Raw genomic sequence first — 27,831 nt, forward strand, 5'->3', positions numbered from 1 at the left:
GACATAACATTAACATGTGAGAATTAGCTGAACTTTGTATGTGAAGAAACTATGTACAAGACTTAGACTAATCTGCATTTATTAAAGATAATGCTCTCTTTAGCATTTTAGAGTTGAAACTGTTCAAAGCAGCATAAGTTGGACATAGGAATGATTTGGGGATGGGCACAAGGAGAGTTTTCAAAAGCTTTCTTACTAAAAGTATTACTGAGCATTTCTTGTAAGATTTCTTACTGTATAAAACACAGGTAAGATGTTCAAACAATTATAGAATGCTGCATGTTAATACTTCAGAGTGAAGGAATCCTTTATTTGTATGACCATTTAATTTAGCGCTTGTGTTTAGTTAACCATCAGTTGCTATGCGTGTTCCTGCCTTAAAGTCTGTGTTGGACACAAATTCCTTCCCCAGTATATGTTCATTGCTTTTTCTCTTTATTTGGTATTGTTTAATTACAGATTTATTTTCAGAATCAATTTATGGAGATTATTTCCTGAAATATTTTATGCATTTATATAGACATACAGACACAGCCCCTGTTTTATATTAGCCACTCTTCTCATAGATAAAATGTTTAAATAGATCATCAGGTAATACCTCATTTCTTTTTTTGGCCCTGCGTGAAGTCTTCAGAGGTAAATAAAGGATATCATCTGCCTCAGGGAAGAATTGGAGAACAACTGGACACTGTATAGCACTTGTTTAGTGAGATCTTTAGACATATTTTCTCTTTCGCAGAAAGCTTTTAAATCTGAATTTTACGGAACTTCTGCTCTGCATTAAATGAAAATCTTTCTCTCTTTAAGAAAATACTTCTGCTTGCTCTGTTCTTTTATCCTACAACTTGGAATAAAAGATGTTTGTATTGTTTCAGAGTCCATTCATCAGTCCTGCAGTGGCTAGGTCTCAAGATGAATGGCCACAGTAACATAAACTACTAATACACTGTTTTAACAGTCTACTTTTCTGACCTTTAAAATCATTAAGTAAGGTAGAAGAATTTATAAAGACTATGTAGATGTTTCTTTGTTCTGATATATATTTTTTGTCAGCATTTATGTTCATTTCTATTGTTTACATTGATTTTTTTGTGGATCATAATAACTAGATTTTTTAAAACTATTTTTAATATCTTGGCTTCCTGCATCACAGGGTAATGAACATTAGGTGTCTCTACTGAGAGAAGGAAACAGAATGATCATTTATGAAGATTTTAAATATTTGAGCCGCAAACATAGCTGTATTGGTTGATGCTCTAAAAGTAGACTGTTACTGACGGTCTTGCCTTTTAATGACAGTATTCTGTAGAGGTAGCATGAAGGGTTACTAAATATTGAGGATTTTTTTAAATTTTATGATTCTGTTTCTTTCTTACCACAGAAAGAATTTATTATGGCTTACAACAATGTATCAATATGGAATAAAAAAATTAGGGTAAAAAAGAAACAAGGGTGGAGAAAAATAGAACTAGGAATGAACTAAGTATGATGATCTTGTACTTGCTACTGGTAGGCCACAAATTTGGCTCAGTGCATTCTCTGCAGCCAATTTTGGAAAAGGAAATATAATTAGCAACACAGTTCACAATACCTAAAAGTAAGTAACGAACTTGCTCAAGACAACCTTACTACAGTATTAGGTGTACTGCTTTCTAGCTATATTAAAATTTTCATGTTAAGACACCTCAAACTTTATAAACTTAGGTTGAATCTCTGATATGTTGGAAAATTGTTAGTTACTCTTTAGAGATTCACATTTAAGATGTTTTTCCATTGACTACTTTAGTAAAACTGCAGAATGTGTCTATATCATGAATTAACTCTACAAATCTAATGCTTTTCCTACTAGAAAATGACTTTCTACCCTTTATAAAGATAGGAAGTGTAATAAATAAAATACTCTGAGCCAACAAACTTTTTTTAGTCTGATGCCTTCTAAAATAGAATTGAGAAACCTTTTTTGAGGTTTCCAGAATTCCTGCAAACTAATTGAGTCTTAAAATCTACACCTTATAATGTACATTAAACTAATAGAATTCATTCTTGTTTAATCTTAATAAGTTTGCAGAAAACTGCAAGCCAGTGTTCATTGTTTTCCCTATTATACTACCTCAGTCGGCCATTCTTATTCATACATTAATAACAATTAATGTTATTTTAGGATATTTAGGAAGAGAATTGATCATTTTCATAGTTTATAAAAAACCTGTACTTGACCAATGGTATAGAGAGAATAGTTATGATCTACCAGATTTGTTTTGTGGAATTATACCTATCCTCAAAAAAATTGAATTTGTGGGATTGGGGGAGGATGGAATACTTTATGTCAGCTATGCCCTGTTTTCATTGTACATTTGGTTATTTTGTGTTCACAGTACTGTGTTTTCATGTGTGTGTTTGTTTTCTGTTTAGCCTCGTCGTGGCCGTAGCATGTCAGTTTGCGTTCCCCATCTTTCTGCTGTTCCCTCTCTGTCCCGCATCTCTCCCAGTGCTCCTTCCACCCCACCACCAGTGCTGTCTGCACCTCTTTCTCCTTCCCTCCTTCGGATTGCCCCTGAGGAAACTTTTGCCGAAAAGCTTTCTAAAGCATTGGAGAGTGTCCTGCCTATGCACTCTGCCTGTCAGCGCAAGCACCGACGCTCCAGCCTGCCTTCCCTCTTTGTCAGTACTGTATGTAACCATAAACTTCCTGACAAATGAAAATTTATTGCCAGTGAATACATCCAGGCATCAAGAATTTTCATAAAAATTAAATAAAAGGATTACATAATATATTACGTAATATATTATGTATATATTACGTAATATATTATGCTTTTAGGGTACCAGTTCTTCCTATAGGAAACTTTTTGTTATAAAACTTTAAGGGGAGAAAATTAAAAAAGCAAGGAGGTAGAGAGAGAATGCTCATAACGCTCTGGGCACAATATGTACACAATAAAATTTAGCTTCTATTATATTCTTCTATCCCAATGACCTATACAGATCCTTGTATTTTCATACATTAATAATGAGTATGTATTACTTCATTTTTAAATTCATTGGCTTAATCAAAAGCAAATTTTCTCTTTATCAAAAATTAACCCAAGTATATTTTCTCTTCACTTTATTCTAAAGAGACATTCATGAAGCTGGATTAGTCCCATTTTTCCCCATAGTGAAGAGTAATTGAAGAGAGAAAGTTGGTTTTAGTTTATTAGCTGTTTAAAAAAGTGTATTGATGACTAAAAGGCCTCATGTTCCCTTGTGAAAATTTTTCTCTGAGATTGAATAAGGTTGAATCTTGACCCTAATGAATACATTAGATACACATATAGTGCATAAGATTTCCTTTGGCCCCACTTATATCTATAAAAAATCTGTCTTTTAAAGTTATGTTAAACACTGTGGGACCTTGCTGCTGCTTTTCCAGAGAGAGAATATAGTTAACATTCCAGTTTAGCGATACCAAAATCTTCAAATTTTTACTTAGGATAATTATTAACCATATAGTATATAATGGCTTTGGGATACTCCTTGAATAAACAGTAAAATGGAGCATTCTGCTTTGAAATAGAGGTGCTCTTTTAGCTGTTATGAAGAAGTAACAGTTGAGCCATTTTATTAACTTGATGGGGACCATCCCTACTGAAAGAATGAGACCAATCTATTATTTTTAAAAAGAGTCCATGAAAGTGCATTATTACGGTGTACACTGATTGCATTTGGCAAGGTAGGTTCTAAATTTAGAGTCTTATGCCTAGAACTGCCTCTGCCACAACAAAAAGTGCTGTTAAGTCAGTGTTATTATTTTATCCTTTTCACTTGATTTGAACACCAAATTATTCAGCTCTTAACTAGGATCAGAAAAGTGGACTTTCAGTGATGTGGCATCTGTAACATGTCTCATGTAGTAAAATTAACTGCATCAGTTTGGGATTGATGGATGAAGGACATTACTGTCAGCAGTCAGTAGTGTTTTTTTCTGTCCACAAAAAATAGCTCTTTTGATTTCTAGTTAGAAGGCATATATTAGTTGATAAGAAAAATAATACGGAGCCTCTGATACAGCACAGGATAAGACAGTATAGGAAAACTTTGTATTGCAGCTTTAATTGAAGCATCTTACGTTTTTAAAAAGCTGGGCTTATATTGATTGTCATGTTGTCTTCCCTTATTATTTTAACTCTTTTTCCACTGATGTAATTTATATTAAATCTTAAGAGTGAGCATATTTATTGGAGGTAAAAACAGAACAGACACTTAAAAAATTCTTCCATCTCCTTTGAGAAAGATTGTTGTGGAAAAGTAGCTCTTATCTAATGCAAAAAGTCCCACAGAATAACTTATTGACCCTGGATGTATTTAATGGATTTTTACTATGCACATAATTTCATGATAACAAAAGCATTGTTATTTCTTAATTATAAATTTGGTGTAACCATTTCATAGTGTTACACAAAGCTACCCAGTTTTGCATGTCTAATGTAATTTCACATATGAATGTATGAATTACTTGTCTTATTCATGTTGATACAGCCTCAGTCCATGGCGCATCCGTGTGGGGGGACCCCAACATACCCAGAATCACAGATATTTTTCCCAACTATTCATGAACGTCCAGTTTCTTTTTCACCACCTCCCACCTGTCCACCGAAGGTGGCCATTTCCCAGCGACGTAAGAGCACCTCCTTCTTGGAAGCCCAAACTCGCCATTTCCAACCCCTGCTGAGGACTGTTGGCCAAAATCTTCTTCCACCTGGTGGCAGCCCAACTAACTGGACACCAGAGGCTGTAGTTATGTTGGGCACTACAGCCAGTAGAATAACTGGAGAGCCATGTGAGATACAGGTCCATCCTATGTTTGAACCAACTCAAGTTCACAGTGACTATAGACCTGGACTGGTACTTCCAGAAGAAGCTCACTATTTTATTCCTCAGGAAGCAATGTATGTAGCTTACCAGGCCCAGGTGACAGAACAGTATGAGGGTATTCCATACAACTCACCAGTACCGTCAAGTCCTATGAAACAGATACCTGAACAGAAGCCAGTACAAGGGGGCCCTACTTCAAGTTCTGTCTTTGAATTTCCATCTGGACAGGCTTTCCTGGTAGGACACCTTCAAAATCTAAGGTTAGGTTCTGGATTGAGTCCAGGATCTCCCCTCTCTAGTATTTCTGCACCTATCAGTACAGATGCTACATGTTTGAAATTTCACCCTGTCTTTGTTCCTCATTCTGCGCCTGCTGTGTTAACTCATAACAATGAGAGCAGAAGCAATTGTGTATTTGAGTTTCATGTTCATACTCCAAGCTCCTCTTCAGGAGAAGGAGGAGGAATTTTACCTCAGCGTGTTTACCGAAATCGGCAGGTTGCAGTGGACTTGAATCAGGAAGAACCACCTCCTCAATCAGTTGGATTACACGGCCGCCTACAGCCTGTGACTGAAGAACAGCGTAATTACCATGCCCCAGATTTGACCATTTCTGTGGTAGAGCCTATCGGACAGACCTGGCCAATAGGAAGCCCAGAATACTCCAGTGATTCCTCACAAATTACTTCTTCAGACCCCAGTGATTTTCAATCACCTCCCCCTACAGGGGGAGCAGCTGTACCATTTGGCTCTGACGTCTCATTACCCTTTATCCATCTGCCTCAGACAGTGTTACAAGAATCCCCACTTTTCTTCTGTTTCCCCCAAGGAACCACATCTCAGCAGGTTTTATCTGCCTCATTTTCTTCAGGAGGATCTGCACTCCATCCACAGGTTATAGGAAAACTTCCACAATTCTTTTAAACTACCCTACTATGCATCATTACATTTAAGTTTTCTATCACTTCTTTACATTTATAAGGATTATTTTTACTTTTATTAGTAGAGTTTCTCCTTTGGGGGGATTACAAACTACTTGTATATAAGAACAAAATACGAGAGAAGCTGCCTCATTTACCTATGATATGTGCAAATCCTTGAAAAAGAGAACACAAAAACTAGAATTTTAGTCCCTCATCAAAATCAGTTACTTCTATCTGTATGTAGAATAATTTCAACTTGTAGTGAAAATGTAAATGTCTGTAATGTAAAGTTGACTCAGCATTGACTATTTATAAATGCTAATGTGAAGTATTTCTCCCTAGAAACAAACAGGACTAGTTTTTTAAAAAACAGGATAATATTTTTTCTGTAAAATGAAAAGAATGGAAAATAGGAAAAAATTTTAAAAGGGTATTAAGAATACCCAAAATTTTCATTAACGTGGAAGAATCTTAAAAGAGAAAGGAAACATCTTAAGAATTTAGGAAAAAATGAAAATGCATTTTAAAATGGCATCATTTGAACAAGTCACTTTGTATTATATGTCCAAATGTTAACCATAAAATTGATTCTAATTTTTAGCAACAATGTTATAATCTAGTGTGGGTGGTGGATTTTTTGCTTTGTTGTTTTTTTTTAAGAATTTGTGATATATGTTGCAAACTAAAAAACAGGTATCTCAGGCCTTGGTTCTTTCCTCAACAAATTAAATTTTATTTATACATATGGGCATATGTACTCCCTTGTGAGTAAAAACAAAGTAATGGACATAATAGAATTCAACAAGTGGAGTCAGTATTAACTATTTGATATATTCTGTATATTTTATCATATTTATCCATGTATAAGTCTTACATAAAATCTGTATAGGAGACTTTCCAATTATATTTTCAGGGCATCATTTGGATCTTCTTAATATTCCATTCTTATAAAGTATCACATGTTCTTAATACTTGTTTCCTATGTTTTTCCCTCAGGGGCGTAAACAACTCCAAAAGTATACATAAAGTATCAGTTATTTAGAATAGTTCTAAGAAGCAAAAAGATCCAGAAACTTGAAAATTATGCTTCATGGGCATGCAGTGTACTCACATTAATGTACTAGTTGTTAGCCTATACTATAAATCTTACTGCACTGCCAGCCATTCTTTAAGCTTTTCAAAGTAAAATATCAGGTGGTTAATTTATAGACATACTGCCCGAAGAATGCATACTATGTAAATTTTTATTCTTTAAACAAGGTTAAGATGGAGCAGAATGTGGTATCAAATCCAAGTAAGCTTCAAAGAAACTGAAATGGAACACCAAAAGTGGGCATTTTCATTTCCTTAACTTACTGTATAAAATCTTGTATTCATTTTTCACCTTCTCATTTATCTTAACTTAGGTGACTTCTAGGTCAAGGTTTCTCAAATTCATCACTATTGATGTTTTAGGTTGGACATATTCTTTGTTGTGGGTCATGGTTCTTTGCATTGTAGGATGTTTATTTTAGCAGCATCCTTGGCTTCTAATCACTAGATGCCTGTAGCAGCCGCTTCCCCCAGTTGTGACAACTAAATGATCCCTGGGAGGGCAAATTCACTTCTAGTTTTGACAACTGTTGCTCTAGGTCAGTGATGATAACAGACTTTTTTACATTTTTGGTAAAAGTCACCATGGCACTAGAAGTAGCAACAAAAGGAACCAAATTAGCACTATCAAATACCCTTTTGTCTTTAATTGTTCAGATATAGGAGTTTTTCACATCAGTAATTGTACTATTTTCCTGATTATTATATTTTCAGTAAGAATTTTATTATGAATCTTAGTATTTTGAATAGCTAAAATTATAGCCAGAGCATAGCAGTAGTAGTTTTAACCATGAGTGGTTTTTGCATGGAATCAGGATATGTTCTGTGATATAATCCTCCAACCTTTTCTTACAAAAGATACCTCAGTGATCTCTCCCATACAATCAAACTAATGTTTTATTTTGCTTAGGCAAACTTGCAGGAGTTTAAATATTTATTACAAAAGCCTGACCTTTCTATATACTTATCTGGGGCTTTGCTAATTTGTTGTATTCACTTCTTTCCATCACGCACAGGGGCAAAGCCAGGGTCAGCCATCCTCAAGTAGCTTAACAGGGATTCCATCTTCCCTCCCCATACAACATTCTCAGCAGGTGAGAACAACTCATTGCTACATTTTATGGATTAACAGTAGCCAAACACCATTTAACATCTTTTCATGAATTAGATTCCTGATATAAATAGGCTTGCTATGTTTTTGAAAGAAAAATCAAGAGGCATAACATTTCTTGTGTTTAGTAACATTCTAGAAAGTCTTTTAATGTATTTTTAAACTATTAAAGTTAAACATAATGTTGAAATTCAAAAGAATCATTGTTAACTTATAACATTATTCATCTGCCTTCTAAAATAGATGATTCTACACATAATTTAACAATACAAAGAATGTCAGTTTCGTTTTTATAATGTGACTTATTTTATGAGCATTTTGCCATTGCCTTCATTGTATTTAACTCTAATAATGCTAAACAACTTAATTATTTCTAATTTGTGGAGTGGGATATCAGATTTTATGCTAAAAGAAACTGAACAGCTATTTTAGGAACTTCTTAAACTTTTTTTTTGTTGTTTGTTTGTTTAAGATTTTATTTATTCATGAGAGACACAGAGAAAGAGAGAGAGAGAGGCAGAGAGACACAGGCAGAGGGAGAAGCAGGCTCCATGCAGGGAGCCTGACGTGGGACTCGATCCTGGGTCTCCAGGATCAGGCCTTGGGCTGAAGGCAGCGCTAAACCACTGAGCCACCCAGGCTGCCCCTTAAACGTTTTTTTAAACTTTTTTTTTTTTTTTAAACTTTTGATTTGAGGAGTTTAAGCCCCCAATGTTCAAGGAGCTAAAAAGATTATTAGTACAGTGTTGATGTATTCAATAGCAAAACTACTAATTCTAAAATTAAATATCTGTAGTTCATTTACTGATATTAGTTAATAGCAATTATTTGCATAGGAATAAGTGGGTTTTTTGGCACTATCAAATATTTATTAACTGTTTCAATAAAATTTATATGTGACACTACATATGTCCTAAAAACTTTCTGATGAACTATTTCATTGATAGTTCCCTATGACATGTGTTTTCCAACCACCAAATCATAAATTGGTTTCTGTTCCTATTAATTTTTTAAACAAAACTTTTAGTTCTTATTACAAATGTTCTTCTTCTAGTCCAGCATGTTCATACAATCATTTGATACTAGTTTAAGATTAGATGTTCCTTGTTCAAAATTAGTTTGTTCATATGTACATTTATTTGGTGACCAACAGCCCTGTCACAGAATTTGCTTTGTCTTGCTTCTGTCCTTTCTTTCAGAAAAGCAGCAGAATCTGTATATAATTATAAATTTGAGTAGTCATATTTTTGCCAAAAAGTACAAATTAAAAAGTACATAAAGATATTTGAGGACAGAAGGACTATAATGGATACCACTCTCCTGTGTCTTTGGACAGAGGCCAACACCAATAAACTGAGCAAATTTAAGTGTGTGCACTGTTTTTCCTTTTCCAAAGGAATTTTTCATATATCTTATATGTGGGCATTTATGAGCAAATGAAGATAGTGAAACCATTCAGGTCATCGATAAGAAAAATATGTGGGGGTAAAGGAGGCAATTCGATAAATGTCAGGTTAAAAGAATCAGGTAGTTGACTCTCCTGGGGAAAAAAATGTAGCTAAAATATGGCTATTGTCATACTAAAAAATTTATGTGTCAGTGATGCTTTTTTTAAGATAGTTTTATTTTGTGAATTGCTTTAAATATAGAGTGGTATTTAAGTTACGTAGAATCATAAAACGGAGCCCTCAGTTTATGTAAGTGTATATAGTCTAGAATACTTAACCTTTTCAGGGTTACATAGCCAGTAAATGAAGAGAACTAAAAATTACAAGTCAGAATTCAACATTTCTAGAATATTGAGGGTTTTTTTTTCCTATATTAAGGTTCTATATCAGGGACTTCTGATTCTGCAGATGTGCTTAAGAAGCTGCATTTATTGGCTTCAGCTACTGGGGTTTCATGTATTTTTTTTTTTAAGATTTTATTTATTTTTTCATGAGAGACATGGGGGAGGGGGGGAAGGCAGAGACACAGAGGGAGAAGCAGGCTCCATGCAGGGAGCCTGATGTGGGACTCAATCCCGGGACTTCGGGATCATGCCCTGGTCTGAAGGCAGGCACTAAACCACTGAGTCACCCAGGGATCTGCGGTTTCATGTATTTTTTTTTTAAAAGGTTTTGAGCCCTCTTTACTATATGGGTGAAGTTTTTTAGATGTGAGTTTCACTTTACATACTATCAGTTTCCAACCCCATCTTAGGAAACCGTATCTCTGGTTTTACTAGAATGAGGAAAGAAATGTACTTTAGCTAAAATTTACTTTATTTCATGGGTTTCTGGAATGTAACCAATAAGGGATTGCTTTTTTCATGTTTTTATCAAGAGTCCCTTCTAGTGGTATGCTGTATCTTAATGTACCAAAAATACCTTCCTTCTACTAGAAAACTTAGTAGTTCTTTGCCATACGCCATATAGGCCATAACCCAGCTTACTTAATTTCTTCGTAGGACCATGTAGAATCTTCAGGTATTTCACTTTCTGTTCAACTGAGGCTCATGAACATTTTTTTTCATCAAGCACCATTCCTTGTCCAACAGATAGTACATAGTCCATATAGGCTATTTGAACTGGTTTCATGAGGCAAGTTAATAAAAAAACATGATTTCAAGTTGCTACACACAATACTTGTTTGGCTGAAGCACTGAGTGTTAGCCAGTAGGATTGTGCACAAAAAGATCACCATATTCTCCTGGCCTACCCAGAGGTGCCACTTTTCCCTAAATACTCTTAAGGTATAATTGGTATATGTGCTTCTCATTCATATGTTAAGCACAAAGTGCTGGTATATGTCTAAAAACTTGTTTCTTGACAGCTCGCTCTCTCTTTCTCTCTCTCTCTCTCTCTCTCTCACACACACACACACACACACACCAATTAAACAGATTTTTTTCATAATTGAGTTCATGTTCCCAAGGACTATGTGCTAGGTAGGCACTGAGGGTCTATCAAGGTGGACCAGATAGGACTACTTTCAAAGGATTCTAAATAATCTAAACATATCTGTCAACTCCTACAAAACAAATAAGCATAATAAATTAAGATTTCATACAATGTGCAAAGCACTTTACCTGTATTTTTATTTAATTCTTATATGAACCCTGTATGTATACTGTCATTTTCATTGTACAGGTGGGAAGGCTGAGATGAGATCTGGAAAACCTAAGTAACTTATCCAAGCTTACACAACTTAGAAGAGGTAGAAACAGAATTTAAATCCAGTTGTCTTACTCCACAACTCACCAGTTAACTACATGCCAATTATGCCATGAAAGGAGAGAAATTAACATCACCTTCAAGTGGGGGGGTGGGGGCAGGGAATATCAGGAAGGCTTTATGAAAGAGCATTTGGACTGGAATCTGAGTTAGACTCAGATGTAAGAATAAAGAATATTCTAGGCCAAAAGGAAAGTGGAGGGCAGTGTAAGCAAAAGTAAAAGCACAAAGGTAGGAAAACGTGAGACAGAAACACCTGTAGTTCAGTTTAGCTAGAATACAAATAAATGAATGTATAGGTTCATAGAAGAGCTGGTTGAGGGCAAATCTAGATGTAAGCATAGTTCTGCATTACTAAGGGTGAGTGAGAGGTAATCATATGCCCATATATAAGGTAGGGATTTTTTCCTCAAATTTTCCTCTTTCCCTCAGTAAAGAAGGAAATCAACATAAACTTAAACCTTTATAATATTTCCATATTACAGACTTTCACTTCCTTTATTTTGAAATAACCAAAAAGATGTTAATGGAATAAAACAGAACTGGTGAAAACACATGTGCCTATGAGGATCTTAAAGTAGTATATGTAGTTGGAAATGTTTATAGAGCATATCTGACCGAGTTGCTTTTAAAATAAAAGATAGGAAGTTAAACATAGATTTGGTCCTTATTCTTAGGAAAACGACTTAACTATCCAGGTTCTGTATGTCATTGTAAACAATTTGTTTAAAGATCACTGTAAGGAGTTAATACAAAGATCACACAAATATAAACCTGTTAAGACAAAACCACAAAAACCCCAGCTGTCCTAATTTTTTTTAAGATTTATTTGAGAAAGAGAGAATCTCAAGGAGACTCCCTGCTGAGTGCAGATCCCACTGTGGGGCTTGATCCCATGACCCTGAGATCATGACTTGAGCTGAAATTAAGTGTTGGACACTTAACCAACTGAACCATTCAGGCTCCCCAACAACTGTCCTAATATTACTCAAGATGCTTGTTACTGCAGATTCTACCTCAAGACACAACTTACAGAGAAAGTATTTGCTATGTTCCAGAAAACTAGAGCCTTCATAGTATAGCTCCAGTAAAGGAGACTGGTTTATTATGTGGGAAGAGTTTGAAGGAGAGGCAGAACAATATTTCTAAATTAATATATTTATGTAATGTGCCATCTTATTTAGGTGTGTAAATTCCTTAAAGTCAAAATATATTCAAGTTGACCAAAAAGATTTTCTGGATTTTTTATGGTTCTTTCTCAGTGGAAATATGGAAAATTATTTTATATTCAGAGTTGCCTTAAATTTGGATATATATGATATGTCTTAGTTGCTGAAAAGACATATTACATAATTCAGTAGCCATCTGCTCCTGATTTAAGTTAAAAAAAGAATACATTATCAGAAAGAAGAATAAAACAAACATGACTACCATTGTGTTCCAGCATTTTGGAGGAGGTAATTTTAATTGATACAATAAGAACAAAGTAAGAAATAACAGGAGAGAGGCACCTGGTTGGCTCAGTGGTTGAGCATATGCTTTGGTTCAGGTTGTGAACCTAGGGTCCTGGGATCAAGTCCCACTTCAGGCTCCCTGCAGGGAGTCTGCTTCTCCTTCTGCCTATGTCTCTGCCTCTCTCTCTCTGTATCTCTCATGAATAAACAAATATTTAAAAAAATAAAAATATCAGGAGAGCAAAACTATTATTTGCAGATTGTCATCTAACAAAATCTAGGATGTTCATGAAGGTGGCCAGGTTCAATATATATATAAAACAAAAATAAATAAGTCCTAGGGATGCAGTATATAGCATAGTGACTACAGTTGCTATAGTATTGTGTATTTGAAAGTTACCAAGAGAGTAGATCTTAAATGTTATTGCAAGAAAAAAATTTTAACTGTGTCGTAATGGATGTTAACTAGATTTACTGTGGTGATCATTTCACAATATGTGCATATATTGAATCATTATATGTCAATTAAATCTGTTTTAATATATACCCACACATATAAACAAATAGCTTATCTTTTTTACCAGCAGTAACTAATTAGTTGTATAGACCGGGATATATGTAAAAAGCTACTGGTTGCAGCATTAAGTAGCAAAAAAACAATCAGCTTAAATGTTCATCATTAGGATATTGATGCCCTTGATAAATTATATGAAAATAGCATGTTAGAGAACAGTATTTACAGAATGGGCATGCTTTTGTTTCAGAAAACAAATATGTCATTTTTTGTAAATGACCACTTAAATATAGGGGAAAAAATCGCAAAAATGATAACCAAACCACTAATAGTAGTTGCCTCTGGAGAATTGGTGTGAGGTAGGCTATTTCATTCAACTTGATATTCCAATAGGTTGGTTAAATTTTTTATTATAAACAGCTGTTTTATATTAATAAGAATTTTAAATTATAGGTATTAGAGAATTTTGAAAATCTGGTATGAAGTTCAGATTTTTGTTAGGCTAGAGAGAGCCATTTATTTATTATAAAATTTAGTATTGAGAGTACATTTATGCTCCATGCTTTAAATTTAGGTGTATTATACCACAGTGCCTAGACATTGGTCACTAAGACTTTGTATTTAGCTTAGCTTAACGTAGATTTGAAATTAGCTTTTTTCATTAAATAAAAGCCAACGCAGAATTAAAAAAAAATGCCTAGCACATGGTTGATTACTAAATGTCACTTATTCCCTTTGCCCTACTTTGAATTGAGTGATAGTGTCCTTTTCAAAGAAGGAAATACCTTTTTGGCAGTAAAATGAGCAGTCTCTAAGGTATTACAACTAGCAAATGATAGAGCTAAAATTCCACATTCAATGCTTTTCTCACTATTTTGTGGCTATAATCAGAGCTATTCTTCAAGGAAATTAATTATACAGTTGATAAAATACAATAAGAGAAAGAGATTAAAGGAGGAGATTAGATTTGTTTAATATAGGACCAAAACGAGAGGTGATACCAAGAAATAGGGTGGAAAAATGGGGAGGGCAGTTTTGGAGGAGGGAGTATTTATTTGGGTATGTGATCTAAAGGTGTTTGTGAATGACCTCCTGTTGGGGTCAGAGGGATAATAGGTGAAGAACCAGTGGTGACTCAAATTTTGAAACATTGGCTAATTGCTCTTGGTTGTACCATCATGAAGAACACCAGAGGAAAAAGAGAAGTAAATGTAAAAGGGAATTGATTAATCTGGGTTTATGCATGTCTTAATTCCTAATACTGTCATTTACAGATACAGAAGGCCTTAGGCAAATATACTTCCTTAGAACCATGTGATTAATGATTTGAAATAAAACTGAATTATTCTATTTTATTTTCAGCAGCAGGGAGTACAGCAGACAGCCCCTCCACAACAGACAGCGCAGTATTCGCTTCCACAGACATCAGCCTCCAGTGAGGCCACTATTGCACAACCAGTCAGTCAGTCTCAGGCTCCACAGGTCTTGCCTCAAATATCAGCTGGAAAACAGGTATGTTCTTAATTTCTAAATAGATGATAAAGAAGAATCTCCATATAACTTTCTCATGGAAGGTTTTTATCTTCTGTAATAGTGAAACACTGAAGTTGGTTATTTTCACCACAGAAATTCATTCACAGAAATGAATTGACAATTGTTCCTTTTGTGCACACGCATTGGTTAATGTAAATAGGTACATATTAACAGCATCCATAATCCAAACTGACTTTTAGGTTTATCAGTCTAAAGTCCATTGTAACAGGCATTTGAACTGGTAGATTAAATAACAGTACTTTGGTACTTGAACCTGGACATTTTCTAGAATTGCGTCAGCTCTATCCAACATTCTAGTTTTACAGCTCTGCTGTATTTTTTTTAATTGCTTTAATTCCCTTTAATGCAGATGTTTATTTCTGCTGTATTTTTCATGTAGATTATGCATTGCTTCCTCCTTCATTGCCTCCTGACAGTAGGTCATAAAACCTCCTTATATGGAGTGGTGTTTGTTCTAAGTCATCCTTCTAATCACTTGAAAAGTGCCCTTTGGAAGGTATATTTTACTGAATGACTTTTTTTTAACTTTAACATTGGGACTTGTTGTCCTTGTATTTTGGCATAGTGTATTGTTTCTCTCGTATTTCATTGCATCTGAGATACTGTAATTATCAGATGCACTGTTATTTTATCTAACCAGGTACTGGCACACCATTAATTGTAAGATACATCTCCGTTTCACAAAGGTTACAAAGAGCAGATTGTAGAGAGGGATGATTGTATCCTGGAATCAGTGAAAATACGGTACTTATACCTACTTTCATAGGCCAGTGTGAGACTTCAGAATTGTAGAAGCAATATGAACTGAAATCTAACTCCAGTGAGAAGGAATTCACTTGAATTCCAGTAACTACTATAATAGCAGTCATAGATGTAGTGACAACACATATGCCAAAGGATTAGGATATGTGAAATCTATCTAAATAAAACTGTAAGAAACAGACTTTGCCTATGAAAGTGTCCTCTTTCTGTTGTTAAATGATGAAGCATGAGCAGAATTTTTTACAGCAAAAGATTTGAAACAGCCAGTCTGTCAGCCTCTTTGTCTCCTATTATACTTTCCTGTTCTCTTGTGGCACACTAACCCACACTAATGTGTGCGGAGGTTTGGGGAGGATTTTCCTTCTTTTTGGCTAATACATAACTCTTGCTTTTGGCAGCCTTGCTCTTTTTTTTTTTTTCCTTTTTTTTTTTTTTAAAGTCTGTCTGTTTTGTTTTTCTTTACCTTCCCAGCTTCCAGTTTCCCAGCCAGTACCAACTATCCAAGGCGAACCTCAGATCCCAGTTGCGGCACAACCCTCAGTTGTTCCAGTCCACTCTGGTGCTCATTTCCTCCCTGTGGGACAGCCACTCTCTACTTCCTTACTCCCTCAGTACCCGGTCTCTCAAATTCCCATATCAACTCCTCATGCGTCTGCGCCCCAGACAGGTTTTTCATCCCTTCCCATTACAATGGCAGCTGGCATTAATCAGCCTCTGCTCACCTTGGCTTCATCTGCTACAGCAGCTGCGATCCCAGGGGGACCAACTGTGGTTCCTAGTCAGCTTCCAACCCTTCTGCAGCCTGTGACTCAGCTGCCAAGTCAGGTTCACCCACAACTCCTGCAACCAGCAGTTCAGTCCATGGGAATACCAGCTAACCTTGGACAAGCTGCTGAGGTTCCACTTCCCTCTGGAGATGTTCTGTACCAGGTATTGTGTTGGCTAGCAAAAAGGAAGACACTAGACAGAGGGCTTGGTTCTAATAGTAGACCATCAAAGGACTTGAAAACTAATAGGTGAATATCAGAATATTTAGCAATAATAAAGGTGTAGCTGGTCTCAACTAGGGAAGCTAATATAGTAAAATTCAGAGAAAAGATAGAAATTTCCATTTTTTCTCAAGATACTTCTTAGGAGAAAGATGCTTCTCTCTATTTGATGTAAGCTGACTAAATGCTAGATATAGCTAATGATAGAGTATATCAGGGTACTTTTTTTTTATAGGTGGGATAAATAGAGTAGCCAACATGGTATCAATAAAAAGCCTTAGATTATCCTGTCATCATATGACTAGAATGACTGATACCTTGAAGAATTTTTGCATTCTTCCACTTAAGATTGGCTAGAAAGTTGATATTTTTCTAAAAGGAATTATGTTTATTCCTCCTCTTTACTCTCCAAGAGGAGAAAACTCAGCAATTTATAGTTGTAGAGTCCTGTCCCCTAAATTTGAAACCAGTCTACCATTTCAAGAATCATTTTTAAATTATTAGAAAGACATTGGGCTACTATTCTTTGCTGTGTACTTTCTTTTTTTGTTGGGGTTTGGGGTTTTTTTGGTGTTTTTGTCTGGTTGTTTTTTTCATTTGTTTTTTTTGTGTGTGCATGTCTTACTGTTTTTGCTAATTTGATGACCCAAGCTGCACTAACTCACCTCCCTCATTTCTGTCACAGGGCTTTCCATCTCGACTGCCACCACAGTACCCAGGAGATTCAAATATTGCTCCTTCTTCCAGCGTGGCTTCTATTTGCATCCCTTCTACAGTCCTATCCCCTCCCATGCCCACAGAAGCACTGGCTACACCGGGTTACTTTCCTACAGTGGTGCAGCCTTTTGTGGAATCTAACCTTTTGGTTCCTGTGGGCAGTATAGGAGGACAGGTTCAAGTGTCCCAGCCAGCAGTGAGTTTAGCACAACAAGCCCCCACTACATCCTCCCAGCAAGCAGCTCTGGAGGTAAATGGAATTACTGCATGTTTATATATAAAACGTCTACACAGTGGGATAAAAATGACAAGAAACAAAGGTTCCCCTGTTTTAGAACTCATTTGGAGACTATTTTCAAACTAACTTCTAAATCACTTTTTCTTCCAGCAGAATGAAATGCCAATGTGGGGGCCTTGTTGCCACTGGCTGTTCTGTTGGGAAGTGAGTGTGCCTTGGAGAAGATTAACCCTATTAGCACTTCACTTCTCTAGCTAGTACTTTAGCCATTATTCTTATCCTTTCACAAATTCTTGCCATTGGCAGTCATGAAAGTATCTTGTCCTGCTGTGCTCCCAATAATCATTTTTGCCCTACTAGGAGAAAGATCTGAATCATCTTTGCACTCTGCTCTGCCTGCCCTGTTGCACACTTCTAGGAAGATGCTGGCTGCATGCAAGTTGTACTTTCTCACTACGTAGCAGTTATGTCGGCTGACGTCACACCATGCAGTCTATATGAGATTTAGCTTTAGAGACTTCCTTTGGAATTTTAAGACCACTGTCTCTAGATGCTGAATACTGGGAATTACTAGTACATTTAGTGCTTCTAGGACTTGGGGGTGGAGGGGTAAAGGAAAAAAAAAGTAGCTTTTTGGAGATGCTGAATAATAGATAAAATATATTACTGCCAAGATCTGCATCATCCTTTCTATTTACAGAGCACTCAGGGAGTCTCTCAAGTTGCTCCTCCAGAGCCAGTTCCAGTGGCACAGGCACAGCCTACCACTTTGGTCTCCTCTATAGACAGGTATGTAAAAGTAAAGTTCTACCTTGACTGATAGGGAAGGATGATAGAAAACTTCAAAATATCAAATTTTTAAACACTGAACTATTTTTTTTTAAGTGCACATTCAGATGTTGCTTCAGGAATGAGTGATGGCAATGAGAATGTCCCGTCCTCCAGTGGAAGGCATGAAGGGAGAGCTACAAAACGACATTACCGAAAATCTGTAAGAAGTCGCTCTCGTCATGAAAAGACTTCGCGTCCAAAATTAAGAATTTTGAATGTAAGTTTTGCCAACTTATGGGTTTCATATAATTACTTAATGTCATTTAATTATTTCTAAGGCGGGTGCCTGGGTGGCTCAGCTGGTTGAGCATCTGCCTTCAGCTCAGGTCATGATCCCGGAGTCCTGGGATTGAGTCCTGAATCCAGCTCCCTGCTCATTAAGGAGTCTGCTTTTCCCCTCTTCTCTGCTCATGCTCATGCGCACATGTGTGCACTCTTTCTCTCTCTGTCAAATAAATAAATAATCTTTAAATATTTCTAAGGCTCAGGTGTATTGATGATTTGGAATTTTCTAATCCCCCAATAATATTATTAAATTCCATATTTTTATAGTAATGCATAATTTGCCTTCTAGAAAAAGAGTTTTAATTTGTAGAATGGATACTTTATTACATTCCTTCCAGACTCTTCAGTGGAAGGTGAGGAAGTAGCACAAAGGCCGATATTCTTAACGTTTTCTTGCTACCAATTTAAGAGATAAAGTACCAACAAATCTTCAAGGAATAGTGGTAACGCCAGGCAGGCTTAAGTTCAAGTGATAGTCTGCATTACTTTCTCAAATTCAGTAACAGTGCTGAATATGGCTTCTGCAATATTAAGTTCCTTTTCTTTTTCTTTTTAGGTTTCAAATAAAGGAGACCGAGTAGTAGAATGTCAACTAGAGACTCATAATCGGAAAATGGTTACATTCAAATTTGATTTAGATGGTGACAATCCTGAGGAGATAGCAACAATTATGGTATGTCTGCATTTGGAGTTCCAGATTTTGCTTTAGTACTTTTTCAGTATCCACTGCCCTATGAAAATGTGCAGCATTTTGTAATCTATTTTGATAGCTATGTGTTTATTTCAATATGAATTACCTGTGACTTATTTTGTCTAGGACATGTCCAATTCTGGGTATTGAAGAACTAATTTACATATCAAATAAATAATGATACAGGTGATATGCAGATTTGTCAGACAAAAGTCATGAACAAGTGGTAATTGGAATAACTTAAAACATGAGTAACACTCTACTAATCAGACTGACATCACATTTCTTTTACAGGTGAACAATGACTTTATTCTAGCAATGGAGAGAGAGTCCTTTGTGGATCAAGTACGAGAAATTATTGAAAAGGCTGATGAAATGCTCAGTGAGGATGTCAGTGTGGAACCAGAGGGTGACCAGGGATTGGAGAGTCTGCAGGGAAAGGATGACTATGGCTTTACAGGTTCTCAAGTAAGATCATCATCCCCATAGAGAAGTTTGTTTACTTGAAATATTGCTGTGGTGTTAAATCTGCCATGCAAAATGTTCAGTGATACCACATTACATCTGTGATTAAGATTATCAAACATTTAAGTTCTCTTTAAGTTCTCTTTGCACGTGACCTTTGCTGTGCTCAATGATAAAGATTGTGTTTGAGAATGAATTTGATCACTTTTGTTTGTTGTAGAAATTGGAAGGAGAATTCAAACAACCAGTTCCTGCGTCTTCCATGCCACAGCAAATAGGTGAATTTCTTTTCTTTCCATGTTTCCTTTTACCTTTGACCTAAGAAGTTGAATACTAATAATGAAATCTTGAAGCTTCATATGACAGTATATAAGTAACACAATTAAGTGGTTTGTTTCTTTTTTACCAGGCATTCCTACCAGTTCTTTAACTCAAGTTGTTCATTCTGCTGGAAGACGGTTTATAGTGAGTCCTGTGCCAGAAAGTCGATTACGAGAATCAAAAGTTTTCACTAGTGAAATACCAGATACAGGTAAGAAATTGCTTCTACCACAAACTTCTATTAATCTTACAGCATCTCTGCTATATTGGAAGGCTGGTTATCAAACAGTAGTTCAAATGATGACATAGACAGTAAAGAAGAGTAGAAAGTTGAGATTATAATCAATGGATAAATATTGGGGAAGGGAAATAGATGATGAATAGGAGACTAAAAGATAAGAGGCAGAAAAGACAACTGCACTAGATGCAGCCTGTGTAATAGATACTGTATACCTACAATAGTATGTGTTCGTTTCTCTATTTAGGACTATTGTAGGTGTTTTGTTTTGTTTTGTCTTTATTGTAGGTGTTTTGTGGTGACTTTTTTTTTCCCTTTTTTCCTTTCTATTAATTTTTTTTTTGCCCCTAGAAATAGATACTCATAGAAGCTAACTTATTTTGATCAAACAGCTCTTTTACTTTGCTGCTTTAGATCCTGTCATTTCCTTAGGAGAAGTTTTAAACCTTGTTGGTACGTGGCAATATTGGTAATCCAAAAATAGATTGTTAGGACTGTTTTGAATCGACCCTTTTAAAATGGACTGATTCTTGAGATTCCTGGGTGGCTCAGTGGTTGAGCATTTGCCTTTGGCTGAGAGTCGACCCTTTTAAAATGGACTGATTCTTGAGATTCCTGGGTGGCTCAGTGGTTGAGCATTTGCCTTTGGCTGAGAGCATGATCCCAGAGTCCTGGAATCGAGCCCCACATTGGGCTTCCTGCATGGAGCCTGCTTCTCCCTCTGCCTATGTCTCTGCCTCTCTCTTTCTCTTTCTGTGTGTCTCATGAATAAATAAATAAAATCTTTTACAATAAAATAAAATAATAAAATGGACTGATTCTGAATTTTGTATTTTCCTTTACAGTTGCTGCCTCTACTCACAGCGCTGGAATGAACTTGTCTCACTCTGCTTCATCCCTTAGCCTACAGCAAGCCTTTTCTGAACTTAGACATGTGCAGATGACAGAAGGGCCCAGCACAGCACCTCCCAACTTCAGTCATACAGGACCAACATTTCCAGTTGTTCCTCCTTCCATGAGTAGCATTGCTGGAGTCCCAACCACAGCAGTAGCCACACCTTCAGTATCAGTCCCTGCAACTAGCAGCCCTCTAAATGACAGTTCCACATCAGTAATTCAATCTGAGATTCCAGTGCCCACTGAAACAGGGGTTGGTGGAGTTCCCACCTGCACAAGTGTAATGCCTTCAAGTGGTCTCCCTGTACCACCCATATCTGAATCGCCAATATTTTCCACTATGGTTTCAAGCATCACAGTACCTACAGTTGTCTCAATATCAGCAACATCCCAGCCAGTTCAAGCTCCCACATCTGGGAGCACTGTTTCTAGCATAGGAACTTTGCCTTCTATACCAGTTTCAACAGCTTTAGCCTCTGCAGTGGGCAGTGTTGCTATCCCAGGTGCTAAGCCTCCACCTGTACTATCACAGCAGGCAGCAGGCAGTACTACTGGGGCAGCCACATTAACATCCGTTCCTGCCATCACTCCGTTCCCAAGCATAGCTTCACAGCCATCTCTTCAGCTTAGCAGCAGCACCTCTGCTCCAACTCTAGCTGAAACAGTGGTGGTTAGTGCACACTCACTAGATAAAACATCTCATAGCAGTACAACTGGATTGGCTTTGTCCCTGTCTGCATCATCTTCCTCCCCTGGAGCAGGATTATCTAGTTCTATTTCTCAGCCTGGTGGGGTGCATCCTTTGGTTACCCCATCAGCTATGGCTTCTATTCCTGCCCTTCCTCAAACAGCAGGACCTACTTCTACACCTTTATTGCCCCAAGTACTTAGTATCCCACCCTTGGTACAACCTGTTGCCAGTGTGCCTGCTGTGCAGCAGACACTAATTCATAGTCAGCCTCAACCAGCTTTACTTCCCAACCAGCCCCACACTCACTGTCCTGAAATAGATGCTGACTTACAGCCCAAAGCTCCTGGAATTGATGACATAAAGACTCTAGAGGAAAAGCTGCGGTCTCTCTTTAGTGAACCGAGCTCATCTGGAGCCCAACATACATCGGTCTCACTAGAGACTTCACTGGTAGTAGAGACCACTGTCACGCCAGGTATCCCAACCACTGCTATTGCACCAAGCAAGCTCATGACATCTACTACAAGTACATGCTTACCACCAACCAGTTTGCAATTAGGAACATCTGGTTTGTCAGTTATACCAGTGGTCACGCCTGGGCAGGTTTCTACCCCAGTCAGCTATGTGTCAGCCCCAGGCAGCACTACATCAGGAGTGAAAGCTGGAACTGCTCCATCAAAGCCACCTTTGACTAAAGCTCCAGTAAGATTCTTGTTTTAAAATAATTTGATAAATATGATCATTCTCCCCCCCCCACTCCCATAAGAGCATTTTTTTCAGCTCAGCTTTGCAAATTAGAAATGCAGTTATAAAGATACCCTGGCATATAGTAGCATTCTGTATTTATTAAATAAATTGAAAATGACTTTAGGATATATGTATATTGAACACAAGATACTTTTTTCTTTTGAAATATAGCAGGATTATACTACATGATTTTCTAAGGTTGTATGATAGGTAAAATAGACATTTCTTAATAATTGGTACCAGCTAAAGAAATCTTTATCCTAAAAGGAAGCTAAATGCCTCTGCTAGCAATTATACATAGTAATATAGCAGTTAACAGCCTTTGTTTCAGTGAGGATGAAGCAAATTTTCTGCTTTGCTTAGATTCCAAGATGTAAAATATGAGGCTTATAAAACTGAAAGTTGGTGATGAATTTTGTAAAGAGGAAGAAAGAATCTAATCCTAGGAATAAAATAACTAAAATGTGTTTTCTGATTCTGCAATGGTGGATTTCCTCTCATTCTGCCATCTTTAGTCTCTGAAATCTTTTCCAAATAACAAGGCTGTGTTTTTCCTACTATATTCTGTGCTTCACTCATCTTTTCTGCTTTGCCATTGATCGCAAATTTTTTTTTATAGTAGGGTAACAGTAGAGGCTTTGTACAAATTGCTTAATAGTACTAGATTTCTGGTGACTTTTGTTCTCAGACCGACCCTTGGTTATTTCTGAACTATACTGTTTTCTCAGAAAAGCCTAATGATACTGTACTAAAACAGTGGCTCAAGAATATCTGGACTTGGCCTCTCCTGTCCAGACAGACTTTGATTCTGTTTTCCCTAGGGAAAAACCTTTTACTAAATTTTACTATTTATTTTATTGCCATGTAGTAGTAACCCCTATAATAGTATCATGGTTATAATGTCCTTTATTTAAGATAGATACCAGAATATAAGCCAGGTGACAGCATGTCTTACTTATATATTTTACTCTTATATTTCTACATTGGAATTAGTTGATTTGCTCTCCAGTACGCATTCTGTACTCTCGGTGTCTCATGGACTTGAATTTCCCTTCATTGTCTCAGGTGCTGCCAGTGGGTACTGAACTTCCAGCTGGTACTCCACCCAGCGAGCAGCTGCCACCTTTTCCAGGACCTTCACTAACTCAGGTGCCCTAAGACTTGGCAGATGTCTTTTTGTACCCTTACTTTTCTTTCACAAAGCTTACTTTTTTAAATTCTCCATTGCATGATCTTGGCTTCTGGCTCCTCTTTGGTTTTGACTTAGTAACAACTTTCTATTAAAACAGTGTAGCTAATTATCCAGGCCCTACTTAAAGTAAGAAGCTTCATAGTTCTTTTGTTTTTATTATTACTTCAAGTCATCTAGAAAACATTTAATATTAATACTTTTTCATATTTTATGAAGGAAGAAAATAGCAAAGTTTACCTATTACCGGACAAATACAACTCCTATCATTCAGAGTTTTGTAGAGTAAAATTACACCTAAGGAATGAGAACTAGGTTCTAAACTATTGTGGAAGTAAAAATAAGTAATCAAAATTAACTTTGAAAGTTCCTTAGGAAAAGATACCACACTGATAACTGATAATGCCCCTTTTCTGTGAGTTCAGTCAACCAGTGTTTTCTTGAATATTTAACATTTCTTTCACTGATCACCTAATAAAAGTAATTGGTTTATGTATGGATGGTCATGCTTCATGAACAAATATGTATTATATCCTTCAATAGAAAACCTACACAGCTCAGACCAGTGACATGAATGTTAATTTCCTATGTCACGATCAGTTCTGACCAGAGGGTAAAACTGCCTGCAATATTTAAATTATCATTTCCCTTTCCCACCATACCCCACCACTCCACACATTTAATTGAATTCCCATAAGGAAAGTACTTATTATGAATTCATTATAACTGTAAAAAAGCTTCTGCCCTGAGACAAAGCAGTAAACAATGAAACTAAATCATGATTAGATTTGACTTTACAGTTGTGTGCTTTATTTTAAAATTGTGTCTAAGGAAAATATAAATCTCTAACTTGAGAAGTCTAAACTTGTCCCTACTTCTTTAATCTCAGGTGTACAGTAGAACATAACTTTAAGAACTTGCTAGAGTAAAGTAATAATTTGAAAAAGAGGTATCCCTGGGTGGCGCAGCGGTTTGGGGCCTGCCTTTGGCCCAGGGCGCGATCCTGGAGACCTGGGATCGAATCCCGCGTTGGGCTCCCGGGGCATGGAGCCTGCTTCTCCCTCTGCCTATGTCTCTGCCTCTCTCTCTCTCTCTCTCTCTGACTATCATAAATAAATAAATAATTTAAAAAAAATAATAATTCCAAAAAGAACTCCATCAGCCACTAAATTTTGGAAAAAAATTCATTGTGAAACTCTGTAAATAAGGGGTTTTACCCCTATTTTCTGATTAAAAACAATCCATTCAGACTTTTGAGAGGGTGCAAATGAGATGAGAAACAGCAAATAAGATAGGGGTGGTTGATGTGAGGGTAAGTGGATAATGCCTACATATAGAAGGAGAAGTATAAATGAAGGCTGCAGAAGAACAGGTTGACAGAAGCTAAGATAGATATGGAATTATGGTCTGTTTCAAAGGTAAAAAGTTATGGCCTTGGGGTGGATGATAGTTAAGACCTGGTTAACAGGATGGAATGTCCAAACCTCCAGTTCCTTCTTGCTGTCATCTGTAGGGTATAAGAAGTATAGATTATTAAGACCTAAAGAAAAGAGTAATATCCCTTGATAGTGACAGGATGTATTAATGCAATTCATAAGGTCAAGTTGTCAGACGGACCTAAACTAAAAAGGAAAAGAGGGAACATGTGATACAATAATCTGGTAGATCTTGATACAGTTATCAGAATGTTTTAAAGAGAGAACAGAGGACAGAATTTTTTAAAGAGAGGACAAATAGAAACTTTTCTATCACTTCAAGTGACATCAAACATAGAAGGTAAGAAGACTTCAAAACTATAAAAACATTAATGTAACTAAATTTCTCCAAGGTTTGGGAAATTGACAGAAATCATTCAGGCAATGTAAATTTAGTGTATTGAGTTTTATACTCAGTGAATAGATGTTATGTTGTGTTAACCTAAAGCACCAAACAGTATTCTGTATAGATTAGCTATATATAGTGGCTCTGACTATGCCAAAGACCTCTCCTTATTGTACTTATTTTCGTTCAGTCCCAGCAACCTCTGGAAGATCTTGATGCTCAGTTGAGAAGAACACTTAGTCCAGAGACTATTGCGGTGACATCTACAATTGGTGTAAGTTTTGAAAATCTTGATGATGTCTTTCAATAATTCTAATCTATATTCTCAGAGCATACTGTAACCTATTAATATGTTTAACACCTACAGAGTTAAAAGTATTAATTCAATCTTTGCTTGTCCCAGCAAGCAGAAATAAGGCACATGAATAATGTAAGATTAACAACTGACCCCTTGGTGTAATTGTGGAAAAGATTATTTTTATTTTTTTGAAAGATACTTTTCTTGTTTTACCATAGAATTATACCATAGATTAATCCTATGGATTTTGCATTTATGCTTTGGAGGAAGCTATATTTTAAAAGTTTTAACTTCTTCCTTTTAAGTTTGTCACACAATAGTGTTCTGATTAAAACTCTATTTCTATGAATATCCAAGTATCCCATGAGGAAAGTAAAGAAAGCAATATAGAAACAGCTCAGAATTTCTTCCTTTTAAAAATCTTTTTTACATCAGACTTATTTTTATGCTGAAAAAAATAGAAAACTCTTATGGACATAAGTGTTTCTTCACATATGTATATACTGCATTTATTTGGCCATTATAAGGGCAAAAGAGAGAAGGCAGCATGGCAAAACTTTAAAAGTAACTGAAGCTAAAGATTTTGTGGTATCTTTGCGTATGTGTTTTGCAGCCTGTGTCCGTGGTGGCTCCAACAGCAGTCACAGAAGCAGGAGCACAGCCTCAGAAGGATGGTGAGAAGCATCCTTCTTTTATGTTATCATTTCAAGTCCTCTCCATAATTGATATAGAGGTTACTATTTGAAAGACTTTCTTAAGAATGTAGGTGTATTTGAGACCGTTCTAAGGAACATTTTTATGTATTTCATGATTGAGGAGCATCAATACTAGTATCTAGAACATGTCATATTAGCAAATTAATAAATCTTTTATGTTTTGTTTGTTGTTTTGGGTTTTTTGTTTTGTTTTTTTGCAAGAGGGGCATGCAAAGGGTCGATTCTCAGAATAAGACCCTTTGTTATTAGCTGGGTCAGATACTTGACTAAAAGAGATAAGGAAATTCAGGCATACTTACAAAAAATTTTACCTTAACTTCTTGGATTTTGTGACACTAGATAATCTTGAATAGCATGAATGGTAGAAATACAAATATAAGATTTTAATCAGTTTAAAAACACTTTTATCTATTTCTAGAGTCTTTAGAATTGTGTTAAAAAAGAATTGGCATGATCATACATATAGTCTCCTGAGAAAGGTATATTTCCAACTTAATTTTGTAAAAATAATCCATACCAACAATGAGAACTTTTATGAGCATGCATGTGGTCATAAGTTCACATTAAGTACTTCTTTTCTAAAGTTTTGTTGTGAATCTCTTTTCACCACATCACTGGTCCCCCAAAAGCTAGGAAATTTAAAGCGTTTATTTTCTGTTAGCTTTTCCCTTAGAACCATTTATGTTCAAAGGTGGATATAATTCAATGTGAGCTGTACTTACTCAACGTGATTTTGTTAGAGCACTTGCTTAATACATTTCCTCTTTATAGTTTATCCATTCTCCTCACTACCACCTACATAGATATAGTTTCCCCTGTGTAACTATTAATAAGATTACCTGGAATGCTCAGCTTTCTCTCTTCATTAAATTCTAAATTTTACTTCAAAGCTCTCTCTTAAAGGGGTGACTTGAAAATTAGTGGACCAGGAAAGTCTAGAAATGGACAAACTATAAGAGAATGTAGAATATGAAAAAGATGGGCTTGCAAATCAGTGAGAAAATGCTGGGATATTTCAGTAAATGCTTTGTGACAACTAGACAGCCATCTGGAAAAAAGCAAAGATAGATCACCAACCTCAACCAAAATAAATTCCAAATGGCCCAAAGATAGAAAATGATACTAAAGATAGTACTGTAACAAAACATAAAAGGAATCCTTTTCTTCTTCTTTTTCTGTAGAAAGCAGGGTCAACAAACTTTCTGTAAAAGGCCAGAA

General features: G+C 36.2%; 1 protein-coding gene across 28 annotated transcripts in view; it reads left to right on the forward strand.

The window, feature by feature from the left end:
• Positions 1-27,831, forward strand: part of WNK1 (WNK lysine deficient protein kinase 1) — a 150,508-nt gene that overhangs the window by 105,454 nt on the left and 17,223 nt on the right. For 7 of the 28 annotated variants that reach the window (XM_025461695.3, XM_025461697.3, XM_049102521.1 and 4 more), the window contains exons 9-23: positions 7,886-7,963; positions 14,526-14,675; positions 15,951-16,409; positions 17,154-17,435; positions 17,574-17,627; positions 18,124-18,212; positions 18,309-18,471; positions 19,096-19,212; positions 19,525-19,698; positions 19,916-19,973; positions 20,105-20,227; positions 21,100-22,544; positions 23,655-23,738; positions 25,790-25,873; positions 26,511-26,571. In XM_025461695.3, coding sequence (XP_025317480.1) covers positions 7,886-7,963; positions 14,526-14,675; positions 15,951-16,409; positions 17,154-17,435; positions 17,574-17,627; positions 18,124-18,212; positions 18,309-18,471; positions 19,096-19,212; positions 19,525-19,698; positions 19,916-19,973; positions 20,105-20,227; positions 21,100-22,544; positions 23,655-23,738; positions 25,790-25,873; positions 26,511-26,571 — 3,421 coding nt within the window. Of the gene's footprint in view, positions 1-4,518; positions 5,749-7,879; positions 7,964-14,525; positions 14,676-15,950; positions 16,410-17,153; positions 17,436-17,573; positions 17,628-18,123; positions 18,213-18,308; positions 18,472-19,095; positions 19,213-19,524; positions 19,699-19,915; positions 19,974-20,104; positions 20,228-21,099; positions 22,545-23,654; positions 23,739-25,789; positions 25,874-26,510; positions 26,572-27,831 lie in introns of all 28 variants that reach the window. The other 21 variants (XM_025461698.3, XM_025461699.3, XM_025461704.3 and 18 more) reach the window with 14 other exon arrangements.

This window comes from Canis lupus, chromosome 27, assembly GCF_003254725.2.
Source record: "Canis lupus dingo isolate Sandy chromosome 27, ASM325472v2, whole genome shotgun sequence".
NCBI classification, from domain to species: Eukaryota; Metazoa; Chordata; class Mammalia; order Carnivora; family Canidae; genus Canis; species Canis lupus.